The following is a 15614-nucleotide window of genomic DNA, read 5'->3' as shown; positions in this document are numbered from 1 at the left end:
CAGATTTACAGTTGTATGCTTCTTTTTTATTCCGTCACCAGGCCCTAGTCATTTGTCAATTGCGCATATCAGCAGCTCTCAAGAACGTCAAGAAATGTGCGCAACCCCCCTGGGAAAGCGTTTAACTCGCCAGCCTATCGAATCTCGTCGTTTTCGGATTGAGTCGTGGGCAACCATGCAACGAATGGTGTCGAGAAGACGACGAGCAGGGTGGGACGAAGCGAAGCGGTTTGAGGCGGTTTGACCTTGCTCGCCTCCCTTGCTGTGTTCTGCAGCACCGGCCCAACCACAGCATCCTTTGAACCACCAAAAGGGGATCAGGGGGATTGAACAAAGTTTGCTGCCCTCAAACGTGAAAAACGTGAAGAGAGAATGGGAAGGGGGGCACGAGCCAGGCAGATCACCCGTGGTCGTGGTTAATCGTGTGGATGTCTCTCCGGATCCCCAATGCTTATTCCTGAGACTGGCCAGGGGCGACCTTTGAGTTCCGAATCAAGCATGAATAACCTTACAAAGTCTGTGGGTGGCCCTGGTTCGCGCTGCATGATACGAAAAGGGTGTGGGACTGAAGACTTCGGACGAGGGAACAGAGTTTCGGTTGCCTCGAGCACCTTACCCTTTCTGAAGGTCTGGATGTAAAGGACTTGGGACGATGATGGACCGAGTCCCGAAACGACTCTCTGCGGTTGGCCTGACTCAATGGCTGTTGCTATTCTCATTGCGATGCAGATGAGGATATCGACAATCGTCTCTTGATCCATGAGTGGTGGCTCAGCGCCCAGCACATTGACGTCTGTCCTGCTAGAGTGGTTTCAGGCACCCTCGGTCACAATGTCTCGACATGTTCCGCCTCACGCCACTCACAGTCGTGTTGAGGGCACCTGATTTAGGACGAAAGATGAGTGAGTACATAAAGATCTGACTGATTCCGCGTCGTTTAGATCTTTTTTGATCTAGTTCGACGGCAGGCCTCACAGTATCAAATTTAATACAGACATTCCCTTGGAAACAGTTACTTCGGTTCAACATTCATCACAGAATCATCTAATATTTCATCAACTTCGGTTCACTTCAGTCCATCAAAATGAAGTTCCTTACATTCGGATTCCTTCTCGCCTCGACGATCGTTAGCGTCAGCAGTGCTCCCGCAGATATCGATAGCAGGGCTGTCAGGTAGGTCCAGGAGTATCACTTGTGCTGTACCGAGCAAGTCGACTAACAACACTTTCAGTTATCAAAACAACTATGACCAGCACTTGGAGGATCGTGAGGAGCGCAAGGAGGCTCGCGACATCTCCGTCCCCTCGTTCGCCGGCGTCGAGACCACCAGCGGTGTGGTTGCCGACATCGAGGTTGAGGAGAACGCCGTCCCCCTGAGGGCCCGCCAGCTTCTCAAGAAGAAGAAGGGCAAGAAGGGAAAGAAGGCTAAGAAGGCCAAGAAGGCGAAGAAGGCCGCGAAGAAGGCAAAGGCCGCTGCCCCCGCTAAAGCCAAGGGCAAGGCCGCGACCCCCGCCGCCGGTGCTGCGAAGAAGAAGGCCGCTACTCCCGCTGCCCCTGCCGCCGGTGGTGCTGCTGCCAAGGGCAAGGGCGCTGCTGCTCCTGCTGCTCCCGCTGGTGGTGCTGCTGCCAAGGGCAAGGGCAACGCTCCCCCCGCGGCTGCTCCTCCTGCTGCTGCTCCTCCTGCCGCTGCTCCCAAGGCTCCCGCGGCCGCACCTCCGGCCGCTGCCCCCAAGCCTCCTGCTGCCGCGCCCGCCGCCAACCCTCCGGCCGCTGCTCCCAATGGCGCCGCGAAGCCCATCACTCCCGCCCAGCCGGCTGCCGTCGCACCTGCCCCTGTCGCTCCTGCGATCCCCGCGGGCAAGAACAACGGCAACTGAGTTACGTCTCAGCAGCTGGTTGTGGAGGTTGGAGGTTAATGGATGGAGAAAATCAGCACTGGTGCTGGTTGCTTGATTCGGTTCACGAGGTTTACGACAATGCGCAGTTATGGCGATTTCACCGGGCCCAAACAGATGTGGTGACGAAAAGGTTTAGCCGCATAGGACGTGGGCAAACCCTCCCATTGGGACCCCTCCTCCATCTCAGTGGTGGTTGAGTCCGTGGGCTTTCGTCCCTGACGGCCTCAAAAAGCAGCCTAGGAGCTGTCAATGAGATGTCTGGATGAGGTAGGGGTTTGAGACCGGAGTGCGGAAGTACATACATAGCCACAACGAGCAATCCAAGCGTCAGACGTTTATTCCCATCTTGTTCGTTCTCGTCTCTGTCTCTTAGTCGCAGTGAGGTGCGAGTGGTGAGAAGGCGGCGCCCTCTTCCAGTGATCTCGAATATGTCGATGCGTACACATTTGTGAGACGAAATATCTTGGCGCTATGATGTCCGCGGCCTCCTCTTCACCAAGGAATCCCTTTCCTCGTTTCATGGATTGGACCCATGGAAACATGTTTCACTCTGGTCCCTGCCAACCACCACACCAATTTTTCAAACCCACGGACATGTAGGTCATGTTATACCCATGTGCACGCTGTGGCCGTCTCAACTTCTCTCCTGCTTGCCTCCCCCTCTTCACCCTCCCCATTTCTCCCCTCGGTTCGTTACATCTTTACTTGCCAGTGTCACCACCCAAAGCCAAGTTTACGAGCGACGGGACCCGATCTCTCCGGCGACCTGATCGACAGATTGAATGCAACCCTCTCTCATGAGATTTTCCAAGTGGCTCAACCGAGACATGTTAATGTAGCTCTGCACGATTCTTCACCCTCCTTTGGCAGCTACCTCGCCATCTGTGTAGAATGAGTCGAATATCTTAGCCAACCCTCCCGACTCAAGTCAGAGAGCTCCGGCCGCTCCACCCGGTCGCACCGGACACCGACAACCAATAAAGATTTCATTCCCATGATTCGAGCTTGCGTCAAATGAAGCTTTCCCTGTCTGAGTCCACAACCCCCCCCCGTCCACGAGGCAAGTCCACTTTTCCCTTCCTTTGGTGCGCTTTCCTTTCTTTCTTCTGTCCTATCCCCACCGAATTAGCTATTTGCGTCCCCGTTTTCCCGCACGCACATTGAAGAAAATTTCAACAACCTATCCACCATTAAGCCCACAACAACCCACGCATGAAAGGACTAACATCAGGTTCTGCTCCCGGATTTCCCATCAACGAGCATCCATCCCTTCGACTCCATCAAGTCGTTAAATGGCCGGTTGGCCCAATGGCAAGGCGTCTGACTACGATTCCGTAACAAGAACGTGTAATCAGGAGATTCTGGGTTCGACCCCCAGGCTGGTCAATTCTTTTGCTTCTAGGCGTATTCCACACATCAGCAGTTTAGCTGTTGGTTTTGCTTTTGCTTTCCTTCCATTTTGGCCGAAGATTCCGAATGTTTGTCTTCTCACACACCCGAACGCTACCTACTTAGTCAGGTGAGCGGCAACTGAGCTCCGGTTGGGTGGCCGTGTAACATGAAACAAGTCCCGAGTCTGTCGCGGGCAAGAATACCCGGTCGTGCTTTCTTGCAACCTGTCCCTATGTTGAGGGGATTCATTCATCACTGACGGAAGATGAAATTGGTTCAATCACTGCGATATTCAATCACGAACCGTGGGACGTTGAAGAAAAACTCTCTGCCCACAACTGCGAAGATTTAGCGATAAGCTTAAACTGGGTGACAGAACTCAAGCGTGACGCGAACAAGAAGTTTGTTGTAGCGATGCTTTTCGCTACTGAGGCCCCTCGTTCCCTGTATAAGCTCAGGCTTTTGCTCTGCAGTTTGTCACTCTGAGCTTGTTCAGAGACAAATACGTCATGGTCATGAGTCGTCGTCGTCTTCGTCAGACCACGTGAGAGAGTCGTTGGGGTTTGTGCTTTTGAGTTTGTTGTCGTCGCCAGGAGGGACTTGACTTCGTCGAGGTTTTCTTAAGAGGCGAGAGTGTGAGTTTTTCAAGATCAAGGTCAACGATGCACTTTCAAAAGGTCATGACAGTATGGTATGGTCTGCTTTCACCGACATCGGACAAGGAATCATTTGTATCATGCGTACCTACACCTCTCGTCGTCAGCATTGCAGCCCTCCCAAAGATTCCATAAACGTAGTGGCTCTTGAGGGCCACGTCGGAAGGCTTCTCTCGTCTCTCTCCTCTATCAATGATCCCTCGACGACTCGCAAAAGCTTAATCCCAGCGGGCGTTGAGGCAAAGCTGTCCTCCCCAAGTCCAGAGTCACACTTGTCCTTCAACTTGGCTCAAGTGTCTGTTTATTCAATAATCATGAGCTGCGTTCGAAGGCTTGTAGAACAGACGATCCATCATCGGATAGCCTTTCCATTAGCCTAACTGCCAAGTTTCTCGAAGTTAGGTTTTCTCTGCTTCTTCTGCACACTGCCCAAATGTCTTTTAGAATTAGCCGAGCACGTAATTCATCGAGACTACAAGCCCCGGAAGGATCATAGGCCCCTTCCATGTAATTGACTTAAGCCCTTTGCCCGTGTAGTTAGTGAAGGAAAGAGAGCTGTGATTCTTCGACATTACATATCGATGCCTCTCCTTTGCATCATTTGCCACACTCGCGAGAGATCAGTAGAAACTAATCAGGTTGATAAAAAACGAATGATCAACTGATCTCATTCACATGAGCCAATTCTGGGCTTCATTTACACACCAACGATTAAACAAACACACTGTATGTAATGAGGCGTGATGCATCAAGACACACTATTGGATCGCCTCGTTTCGTTCCCATCAGGCTTGGAAGTACATATATATATATATGTACCTAGTCACCATGAATACAGTCCATGAATGATACACACCAAAAGAAGAGGAAAACAAAAACACATCACGCATCGACAGAATCATTGTTGATCCGATCGATCAGTGCCTTGCTTTGAAATCCCAAAAAAGTTGCTCCTGGTGAGGATCGAACTCACGACCTCCGCATTTCTCACATTGATGATGTAATTATAAGAACGGCGCCTTCACCACTTGGCTACAGGGGCTTTCTTAACTTCCGAGAAAAATTAGTTTATGTACCATCGCACAACCCCCGGAGCTCGGTCCGACACCACGCGACGGTGCGGCGCAGCAACTGCCCATACATCCACATACACAAAGCACAATCCATAAAAGCACCCGATGCAAGTCCGATTTTAATCACAAAGAGCGCTGTCCTCAAATTCGTCGATATGCTCTGTTCCAACGCGGCGATGTGCACTGTTAGTGCAGTACATTGCTGCAGTGCACCACCTCTATCAGAGACTTTGATTGGGTAACGTGGGCTTTGGTGGGGTCCGGGTTACAGGTCGCTGGTGAGGAGAACAGCGATCGGAGATCGGGATACCTTTCTGGTGCCCTCCAGCTGTTCCGCCCACTGTTCTCAATGAGATACAAAATATGTCCCTGACACCATGTTCAAATGCTCTAGGATGTACAAGACGAGTTGTGCGCGAGACGACCGCTAGAATTCGGAGCGGATATACGTACACGGATGATTATTTGCTCTGAGCCTCTCCTTCCACGGCAATCATTTAACTTTCTTCTGAGAATATCTTCCATTACACCTCTGCATTGTAGCTGCCATACATATGGAAAGGCGCAAACAAGGCGAAAGGTAGGTATGAGGCAACTTAGCCCTTCTGTGCTGCCACCGTAGGCGCGACCGCCGTCCCGGCAGGTGGGGCACCCGGAGTCCGGAGGACGCTAAGGATGACCGAAGGCGAGCGATCCCAATGACTCTGCCCGGGACATTAGCATGTCCCCGATGGGGCTTCCTAGGATGTAAACCCAAATCCATCATCTTTACTCCCGTCTTTTTGTTTGAATGCACCGATACATGGCTGTTGTCCCAACCTACACACGCCTTTGAGCAAATTTCCCCGTATAACTTATTCTCGTCATCAAGAATTTTAAACGGGACCCGCCCTGCTTATCTCCCGCTCTACCGTATCGTATCCGCTCGGCACAAAGACTTCTAACCATCTTCTGTTATCCTTTTGGCCTGCTTCTAATCAGCAGCGGACTCTATGGTGTTGATGATCTAGGCCCAGAAAATTGCTCCTGGCCAGGACATAGATTGAACTGAGGACGGCTTCTGAGATATCTTAGGCACAAGGCGAAAGAGTCAAGACAGATTGTGGAACTGAATTCTTCACTTGTATCAGCAGACAACCAGGATCATTCTTCAGAGGCATTAGATCCAGATTTTCATAGAGCCAAACATCAGCCAGACAAAGACAAGAAACATGGTGATCCAGCAACGGGAAAACCTACATCGAGATGCGTGAGTTGAGCTTTTGCGTCGTTCAGACATGACACTGCATATGATTGTGCGTTTGACTTCATCAGAGGTCGTCTGTAGCTTAACCATATGTCTTGATATCCTGCTGAGCGTTTTGCCAAAGAAATTTCGCATCGATTTCAATCTTCATCCGCTGACTCCGAATCAGATGACAGTAGACGAGGAAATGGTCCAAGGCGGCATGAACTGCTCCAAGAGTGTATTATCCCCGAAATGAAGTCTACGTTAGGCCCACAAACGGAAAGCAAATCTTGAAGTTTGAACATGTCGTCTCTGGGAATCGCCAACTGGACCTTCCAAACACTTCAACTTCAGCTCTTCATATACACAAGGCCATACAACACGAGGCAACAAACAAGCAAAGGCTACCAAGATCGAGAGTAAGAGGCGCCGGTGGGGATAAGAGATAGTCAAAGTACCTACTGGAAGCATAAGGCAGTCTAGCGATGTTGCCGATTGCCCTGCTCGAAATCACTCTCACCTCGCCTACTCTAGTCTCACACACTCCATCCTCACTACCTTGCCTCACATCTCGTACCCACCTTTTCACGTTTATCAACAGCCTCACTTAATATCTCAACACGTGACTTTTGACCATCAAGATTAATTGCGCATATTCCGACTCACTCCTTCCCGAAAGATGCTGGCCATTGTGTATTTTCCAGAAAATTTCAACCTCTGACTGCGTTCACCAGCCCTAACCAGCTATTCGATCCTCCCTCAGGAGAAATTGACAGACTCACGGCAGGTTCGACCTCTTCCCTCCACTGTCCCCCAAGTAACCTCTCTTTTCCTCTTGACAACTTTCCTCCAAAGCGGTCGATGAATTGTTTCCTCACGCTTACCACCCGCTCACCTCATCACTCACCAAGCAATATCGTCAAAATAAGCAACTGGCTTCAGGTCTTGGCCTCTGAACCAGGTATATCTTCCCACCCCTACAAGCCAGTGAAGAGCGATACATCTAATCCAGCATCAGGCTCACAAAAGAATATCATTGTTCGTGACCTAGCTTGAGCAGTCTTCCTTCACAACCTTTGCTCATTTTCACAGAGCGGACTCGCCCACTCATCCACAAGCGCAGTACTAGCCGTAGGTAGACAAAGCAGTCACGATGGATCACTTCGCCGAAGAGGAAAAGTTTGCCGATCTTCACGATTACAAGAAGAAGATAGTCGATCGTATTCCCGCTACCGTCTCGGATACTTATCGCAGCACACTCATCAAGACCATTGATTATTTCATCGACACCCCGGACCCTGGCAACTGTACTCTCTTTTGGAAGGTCAACGCGGAATATGTCTCCAATGTTGAGCCTCCCTCGCACTTCGTCATTGCACTCTGTCTCGCCTCGCCCTCGCTTGCTCTGGAGGGTCAAGCTCTTGAGTTCCAGAAGGACTTCTACGCCAAAAACCCCGATGTGGCTCACCACTTGAACGAGTGGACTGTCCAAGGTCTCATCAATCACCACAACAAGAAAGTCCTCTCTGGGGACATCACTGGCGATTATGTTCACAACATTGACGGCAGTCCTTGGAACCCCGAGGCTATTATTGTCAGCCACCCTAACCACAAGCGCCCAGCCTCTGCCGTTGAGGATATGGTGCCTGGTCCATCGTCCAAGAGAGGACACTTGGCTCAGGAGGCGACCACGTCGCTCCCCTTCTTCGAGAACAAGGACACTCCCCGTCTCAACTTCCTCGCCCAGGCACAAGAGGTCCCCAAGGACTTGCGCCCCATCCTCCCTCCCATGCCCGAAGTCCCCAGAAGCCCGTCCATCGGCGATATTATGGAACTCCCCCTTCCAGATCGCCCTATCTCGCCCAATATCTTCCTTAACCCTATCCCGGGTATGAAGCGGGATGAGGAGCGCCTCGACAACGGCTCTCTCTTCAATAACCCAGCCAGGTTCCCTGATGCGCCCATTCCAGGTATGACAGAGGACAACGAGCATCTTGGCAACGTCTCTCTGTATGGCAACCCAGCAAATTTCCCTACTGCGGACTTCCACAACCCGTTCAGCCCTGCTCGCGAGCCGTCCACCTTCCTCGCCAACGATGACTATGGCTACGGAAGCTATGGCATGGCTTCAGCTGGCTACAACTCCAGCGGCCCCGCTGGCTTCTCCAATACCCAAGCGACTCCCTTGCCTGTCGACCCGTCTGGTGGCCCTTATGACAACGACAACAACCCTATCGCCTATGGCGCCTCTGAGGCCCCCATGACCATCTACAGTTCTCCCTCCGCCGCCAACCTGCCGACCGGCACTCTCATTCTCGCGCCCCCGGCTGTCGCTCAGGATTCCGCTATCTTTGCGAACGGTGACCAGGCCTCTGCCGTTCAGGACTCCACTACTCAAGCTTCCGCTGGCGCTCCTGTCCCTCCCGTCAACCCCTGGATCGCAGCCGAGCAAGCCTCCGCTTCGCGCATCGCCCGCATCACCACCCTCATCGCTCAGAAGCAAGCTGAGGCCCAGGACAAGATGAAGCACGCCGAAGCCCTCCGCACCGAGCACGCCGCCCTGGTCAACCCCTTCCCCCTCATCACCGACGCGGCCCGCGGCGCCTACTTCACCTCCGCCGAAGGCGACGCCCTCCGCAAGTTCGTCATGGAGGCCCACGACTTTGAGGCCCGCGCCCAGAAGTTCTACAGCGAGGCCGTATCGGCCATGTTCGAGGCCTCGCGTCTCGAAAAGGAGCGCTACGAGGAGAGCGTCGACGCCGGTAGCAAGCGCGTCGAGCGCATGCAGACGCTGGTCCACAAGATGGCTGGCTTCGCTAGAGATGCGCAGGGCCTGGCGCTTGGTGCCCGTCCCGGCGAGGCGCCTCAACTTCCGGGTGGGGTCAAGGACGTTGGAGATATCGTCAGTCGCATGGCGCAGCTGAAGCAGTCGTCGGAGTACCTGGTTCAGCAGATTCACGTCGTTGAAAAGGACTTCCGGCAGTATCGGGAGTATCGCCAGTTCATGCGACAGATGCAGTAGTCCGTTCATGCTTCCAGAATATGCTTCCTGGGTACTCTATGAGCTACAGGGAGGAATTGTGGTTTTGGGGGGTTTGCTATACTCGTTGAACCGAGGCGTTGGTTGCTACTTCCTTCTTCTTTGCTAACCTACCGGATTTCTCATACTAATCGCATCCGCAAGGAACAACAATGAGCGACGGGAAGGTTATGGCTTTCAGGAGTTATTAGACGTTTTCGGGCAATGGAACCCTTCGATATACCCCCTGTGCTTTGGCTTCTTTGCTTTGGCTTGTTTGTAGCCTATATACCCATCAGGAAATGCCCAAGGACCTCGGAGAAATGAGCAAGGATGCAAGCTCAAGAAGATAACGACTTTGAGTTTGAGCTTACGAGAACAAGAGCCTAAGAGATACGCATTGAGAACACTAAAGTCATGATTCAGCTGAAGAATCCCCACGTAATAATGATCATCAACAAAGTCGATGATCAATCAGGACAAGTTGATAATTCTCTCTGCAAAGGACGGTAAAAACCAAAGAGAAAGAAGACCGAATAATCAAAGCAAGTGAAGCATTCAGGTAATGGTCGATATGCCGTTCTGTATTATGTTATAATAAGTGATGGTAGGTAGTAAGTACCTCGAGGTGAGTAGTATCGATCGCTCTATCAATATCGATGGTGTAAGGCCCCCAGAAATCCTCAACGCCTCTTTGGTATAAATCCAAATAAAAGAGAGACCATGTTTTTGAAAACAAAAGTCAAACCAGAAAACACAAGTAATTCCAATTTTTGGACCTCCTCGCCCTCTCTTTTAACGCTTCGCTCCCTTTCCCCCTTTGGTATTATGCATTACAAACATTGTTTAAGCACAACTGATACTCCAACTCGTCTGGCAACCCACCGCGGCATAGCAAGCCGGGTTCGTGATGAGCAGGAGCCTACTACTAGCGCAGACATTGAGCGCCGTGCAGCAGAAACCGTCGCCACACTTTGCGTTGGCAGCCGAACCGCAGGCCGCACCGATGGTACTGACCGTCTTGACGGTAGATGCCGCCGCGGATGTGGCTGCGGGTGTTGCGGCGGTAGTACCGGACCCGGAAGAAGTATCTGTAAATTAACCTAATTAGCCAAAACAAAATTCGTATTAGCAAGGTCATATAAGCCAAAATATTCAAGTTTACTCACCACAGGTACCGTATCCAGACTGGCATCCCGTGCCGCAGAAAGCAGACGTGCTACCGCAGTATCCGTACGCCGAGCAGCAGTTTCCAAACGTCGAGCCGGCGCATGTCGATCCACCGTTGGTGGAGCCGCAGTTTCCGTTAAGCGAGACGGCGACGTTGACGCCCGTGCCGGAGCACTTGCCGAAGCCGGACTGGCAGCCCGTATCGCAATGAGCGGTGGTGTTGCCGCAGTAGTTATAGGGGGAACAGCAGTCGCCAAAGTTGGAGCCGAGGCAGTTAAAGCCGTTTGTGCCGGCGCACTCGCCGTTTGTCGAGATCTTTGTGTTTGTCGCGGCGGCGGCGTTGGCGGTCGTGCTGCCACTTGCGACAACGGAAGAGGCGCGGGTCGCTGCGGAGGAGGAGCCTGCGGCGGCGGCGCCTGAGCTTGAGGCGGCGGTCGTGCCGTTGCAGGAGCCGTAGCCTGCTTGGCAGCCTGTGCCGCAGTGGGCGTCGGTGGTGCCGCAGTAGTTGTAGACGGAGCAGCATGTGCCAAAGGTGCTTCCCGTGCAGGACTTGCCGGCCGCGGCACCACATGAGCCATCGGTGGAGATGAGGGAGGTGCTGGGGAGAACGGCGGAGGCAGAGGACGTGCCGCTGGGGGAGGCTGAGCCGGAGCTGCTGGCTGCACCAGAGGAGCTGGCGCCGCTCGAAGAGGAGCTGCCGGAAGCGGATGATGTGCCGTTGCAGGTACCAAAGGCGGACTGGCAGCCTGTTCCGCAGTGTGCGGCGGTGCTTCCGCAGTAGTTGTAGACGGAGCAGCAGTTACCGAAGGTCGAGCCGAAGCACTGCTTTCCGCTGGCGGCACCGCAGTCACCGCCGGTGGAGACGGGAAGCGTCGAGGTGGATGAGGCGGCGGAGCTGGAGGCGGACGCTGTGCCGGTGCCTGAGGAGGAACCTGAGGACGAGCGAGTGTTAGACGACGATGATGTTCCGCTGCGGGTGGACGAGCCGGAGCTGGAGGTGCCAGTGCGAGAAGAGCTGCTACTAGTACCGATGCGAGACGAGCTGCTGCTGCTGGTACCGGTGCGGGAGCTGGAGCTCGACGTGCCGGTGCGAGAAGAGCTACCGCTGCTGCTAGTGCCGCTGCGGGTGGACGAGGAAGAAGAGGTCCTACCTGATGAGGTGCCACTGCTCGAAGAAGAAGTAGTATTGGATGCTGAGCTTCCGCAGGTGCCGTACTTGGACTGGCAGCTCGTGCCGCAGTAGACGGAGCTGGAGCCGCACCATCCTGCGCCAGAGCAGCAGTTACCGTAGGCGGAGCCCTGGCAGGTGAAGCCAACGGTGGAACCGCACTGTCCGTTGGTGGAGACGGCCGTCGAGGTGGAGGTCGCGGAGGAGGTGCGGGTAGACGAAGACGTCTTGGTCGAGCTGGACGAGGAGCTGGACGTGCTGGAGCAGACCTTTGAGCTGACGGGGGTGATCTTGAAGTTGTAGGCCGGGACGGCACCGCGGTACCAGTTCTCTGGGGGGTCACCAAGGCAGGTGCCGACGGTGACGGCGTTCCAGCCGTTGGCGACGACGGAGTCGAGAATGTGGTTTGTCAGGGTCGTGGCGATGTACTGGTGGATGTCGTGCTCGATGTGCAGGTAGCTGCCGTTGCAAGGCGTGCGAGCCTGCATGGCTTGGTCCCACAGGTTCACGCTGAACTGGATCTGGTCGGCCGGGGTGTGTAGGTAACCCTGGGTGTCGAGATCGAAGTAGGTGATGTGGTAGCCCAGGTCGGCCATCTGTCCCTGGCACTCGGCTCCGCAGATAGAGTAAGGCGGACGCATATAGGTAGGGAAGAAGCCGAGAATGTCCATGAAGGCGATCTCGTTGTAGACCATCTGGTTCTTGCGCTGCGCCAGCGTCATCTGATCCAGGTTCTCGTGGGACCATGTGTGGCTGGCAACCTGGTGACCATCGGCAATCATTCGCTGGAGGAGGTCAGAATAGGTAATCACAAGCAAGTATGGCTCAGAAGCTTACTGTGATGACATCACGGTAGTTGACATTGATCATACCCTTGCCGATGTTGTTGCCCGTGATGAACCAAGTAGCGACGGCACCATGAGCCTTGAAGGCATCCAACATGGCAGCAGTGTAGATGTAAGGACCGTCGTCGTATGTGATGGCCACATCACCCTGGTTAACGCAGGCGTAAATGCCAACGCCACCGTAGGGAATGTCACCGTTCTTTGGCCTTGCGTAGTTTGAGGTATCCGGACCATTGGGCTTCTCGTTACCGTCGCATGCAGGACCATAGTTGATCTGGCAATCGGGGGACGCGCAGTATTCTTCACTCTGACCACACCACCTAGTTGCAATGTTAGTCAAAAAGCGTTGACAAGTGAGGCAGCTGCAACATACCCAGATGCTGAACAGCAGTACCCATCGGCACACCTGCCATATGTTCCTCCACACTGCGAGTTGTCTCCCAACGGGATTGATGACGTCTGGCGAGGGCTGAGCTTCACGCGATCCGCGCGTGGTTTGTTGGCTACCGTAGGCGGGTTCCAGGGCTCAAAAGCATTCCGTCTCTGTCTCAGCTCGTCCACGTCGCGAAGACGTGGCAACACCATATTGGGGTGAGGAACTTCATCCTCGTCGTGAGCATGAGCTGCTTGTAGCCCTGCAAGGGTGGCTAGTACAACAGGAGTCCAACGCATGATGACTCAAGTCGTTACTGGAAGGAAGAGAAAAGATATTACTAATAGACCCGGTGATTAGGTTGATGTAAGTCGTAATAATCGACTACTCTCAAAAGATTGTCTTCAAGGAAACAAACAAACTCGAAAACAACCTAAGAGATAAATGAGTGCTCTTAGGCTTTCTTTATTAGGATACTGAAGCACCTTTGATAGAGGGATACCGAAAGGGAATGCCATCTTGAAGAACCCGTGCGGTCCCCAGTGTTATATACAAGGGGAGACGCAGACCGGGGGAGGCGTTCATGTTCGATGTCGCAGTAGAAAGCGGCAGCAGTGACATTCTCCATGAGAGACTTCTCCCATAGTCCAGATTTGGCGATGGCCGCAAAAAGACACACACCAACACCACTTACACGCCCGCGCCACACACCCCTCCCACCCCATCCCCATCCGACTGGGAGGACCGAGCAATACCACAATGGAAATTGGAGGATCGCGAGGACTAGCTTGGGAGTAGGTCTACCGGGTACGGGAAAGTTAGCGTGGCGCCGAATGGGACCCTCCCCTCCAAGCTCGCGCCGTCCGGGACGGGTAGCAAAGAGAACCACATCATGGATTCAATGGAATCGGTAAGAATGGGAGAAAGAGAGTGGGAGAGAAACGACAATGACGCGCGCTTGTTCCTCGATTCACTCCGCACATCGTCCCACACGCTTCTTCTTGCCTAGCTATCCAGAAGGGTCCATCTGGCGCCAAGATAGCACCAGTTCGGGGCCGATGAAAAGAATTTGATGGGCAAGATTGTTAGGGTGAGACCATGCCGAAGGCAGCGAAAGAAACCGACAAGAAGGACACACGGATAGAGGTCATGATCGAACCGACGTAAGGTACGGATAAACGAGAGAGGCGAGATGGGCGGAAAGGCGAAGGCGAGACTCACAGTCATCACACTCCACGAGAGCAACGCGGTCATGGCGGGGCTAGCAGGCGGAACAAGCCACCGGTTGCGACTTTGACGGACCGTCGAGCAGATGTGGGACGCCGTAGCAACGCCAAGTGGCTTGACGGAGACGCACCGACGGGAATACCTATACCTCTCTCCCACTCTATCATCCATGGGCTTCTACCTCGAGCTGTGTGATGGTCCGATGGATTATGGGGCAGAATACCACGCTGCGGGCAAACATCGCTGGATCACAGATCAGAGGACCATAGCCTATTCCAGATCTTGCCGGGCGAAAAAACAAAGTCAGCCAGGACCGGTATGGATAAGAACAGAGACAAGCCCTGCCGCTCCTGGGAAAGCCGGGGTGGCGTTTTTTCGCTTCAGAGAACCGATCTCGTGCGTATGTGCTTGTTGTATGCGTGTGGTCTTTGGCTGGCTTGTATGTACGGAATCGCAAAAAAAAAAAAAAAAAAGAAGATGTAAGACAACACCCGTTCCAATCCCACCCCATTCCATCCCATGATTTCAGGGTCGAGAACGTCCACACGGCTGTGAGAAGAGACATGGCTAGCAGGGGGGCTCTAGTTCGAAGACGGCCTCGGTGCCTGGCAGTAGCGTCTTCGGACGAACTGACCAAGACAAGAAACTTGAGTTTGTCGCTCTCGCAAGATCGGAGAGAGAAAAATAGAAATTTGGACGGATGCGGACGGGCAGGACGGGTTCCCGGCCGATCCCATCTTTCATTCCTTCCATAGTCTCCATGCTGAGCCTCTCCCTCACCCACCACTCTCTTCCTCCTCTCCTAGCGTAAGGTATGATTTCTTTCGGTCTCTGCGAATAGTAGACAAGCCTACGCTCGTAAAACCCTTGGCTTCTCCGAGGAGAGAGATAGGGTGATGGTGAGAGCACTGCAACGTGGGGAAACCTAGACCCTTGGCATTGCTGCACCACCACAGGTGAGCCCGTCCCCCCTGACACACGGCCATCTTGGTAACTTCTTGGCCAGGCTTTTGCCAGGTTTTGGTGGAGTTTTCTCCTTGTAATCTAGGATCTAGCCCATCTATCCCCAAAGTGTGTCCCATTATGTGGTTCAAGCTCCTTTCACTGACACTCTGACCTCGAGGCCATGTGGTCTTGGCATTGACAGCTTGCCCCCTAAATACATTAGCAGCTAAAAGAATGAGCGTGGTAGTACCTAATGCAGAGCACGGAAGCATGGAAGCATAGAATACTAGAGTAGGTACTAGGCAGGTAAGCCATATACTTCAGGTCAGAACAGACGCATAGAGACGATCCGGCAGCTTGGTATCACAAGCAAAGCTTTGACAATCATGGACAATCGTAGATGAAGAAACTTTGAACGTCAACTGAACTCTACGCCGCTGGACGGAAGCGAACAAAGCCTTGCACATGCAGCATGCAGGAAGATCAAGTCAATCGTGCACATCCCCACCACACGACATTGCACATCGTTACTAGGCCAGATCGATCCGAACCCGAAAGTTTGCTTCCAAGTTAATCCCCAGAATCGGGAACCAGCCGTGCCAGCCGAGCCTAAGTGAACC

At 53.3% G+C, this 15614-nt stretch overlaps 4 protein-coding genes and 2 non-coding genes across 6 annotated transcripts; 3 read left to right on the top strand and 3 right to left on the bottom strand.

The window, feature by feature from the left end:
• Window positions 1–1084: 1084 nt before the first annotated feature.
• On the top strand, window positions 1085–1877 carry BDZ83DRAFT_647633 (uncharacterized protein; the record flags this gene model as incomplete). The annotated part of the gene is made up of 2 exons (XM_060510103.1): window positions 1085–1173; window positions 1232–1877. 2 exons carry the CDS (start codon window positions 1085–1087, stop codon window positions 1875–1877), a joined length of 735 nt encoding a protein of 244 aa, XP_060369749.1.
• Window positions 1878–3192: 1315 nt separating this feature from the next.
• BDZ83DRAFT_t48 lies at window positions 3193–3284 on the top strand. The gene has a single exon. It is a non-coding gene; the product is annotated as a tRNA-Arg (tRNA).
• A 1610-nt stretch (window positions 3285–4894) lies between these two features.
• Window positions 4895–4988, bottom strand: BDZ83DRAFT_t44. The gene has a single exon. It is a non-coding gene; the product is annotated as a tRNA-Ile (tRNA).
• A 2412-nt stretch (window positions 4989–7400) lies between these two features.
• BDZ83DRAFT_727062 (uncharacterized protein) lies at window positions 7401–9269 on the top strand (the record flags this gene model as incomplete). The annotated part of the gene is made up of 1 exon (XM_060512771.1): window positions 7401–9269. One exon carries the CDS (start codon window positions 7401–7403, stop codon window positions 9267–9269), a length of 1869 nt encoding a protein of 622 aa, XP_060369748.1.
• Window positions 9270–11615: 2346 nt separating this feature from the next.
• BDZ83DRAFT_550632 (chitin recognition protein) lies at window positions 11616–13121 on the bottom strand (the record flags this gene model as incomplete). Its single annotated transcript, XM_060503485.1, has 3 exons — window positions 11616–12389; window positions 12442–12769; window positions 12856–13121. Coding segments are annotated over 3 exons (1368 nt in total), but the record flags the coding sequence as incomplete, so codon positions are not given.
• A 1679-nt stretch (window positions 13122–14800) lies between these two features.
• BDZ83DRAFT_604663 (uncharacterized protein) lies at window positions 14801–15479 on the bottom strand. The gene has a single exon (XM_060507289.1). The coding sequence runs from the start codon at window positions 15264–15266 to the stop codon at window positions 14826–14828; it is 441 nt and encodes a 146-aa protein (XP_060369746.1). The 5' UTR covers window positions 15267–15479; the 3' UTR covers window positions 14801–14825.
• Between the last annotated feature and the right edge of the window lie 135 nt (window positions 15480–15614).

Source organism: Colletotrichum acutatum (genome assembly GCF_030867785.1).
Source record: "Colletotrichum acutatum strain CBS 112980 chromosome Unknown BDZ83scaffold_10, whole genome shotgun sequence".
Lineage (NCBI taxonomy): Eukaryota > Fungi > Ascomycota > Sordariomycetes > Glomerellales > Glomerellaceae > Colletotrichum > Colletotrichum acutatum.
Note: the sequence above shows the minus strand (reverse complement) of the source record. Positions and strands in the feature narration are given on the sequence as shown.

Bases quoted from the DNA above. Each gene is read 5' to 3' on its own strand.
- BDZ83DRAFT_604663 (XM_060507289.1), bottom strand. From the start codon at position 15,266: ATGCTTCCGTGCTCTGCATTAGGTACTACCACGCTCATTCTTTTAGCT.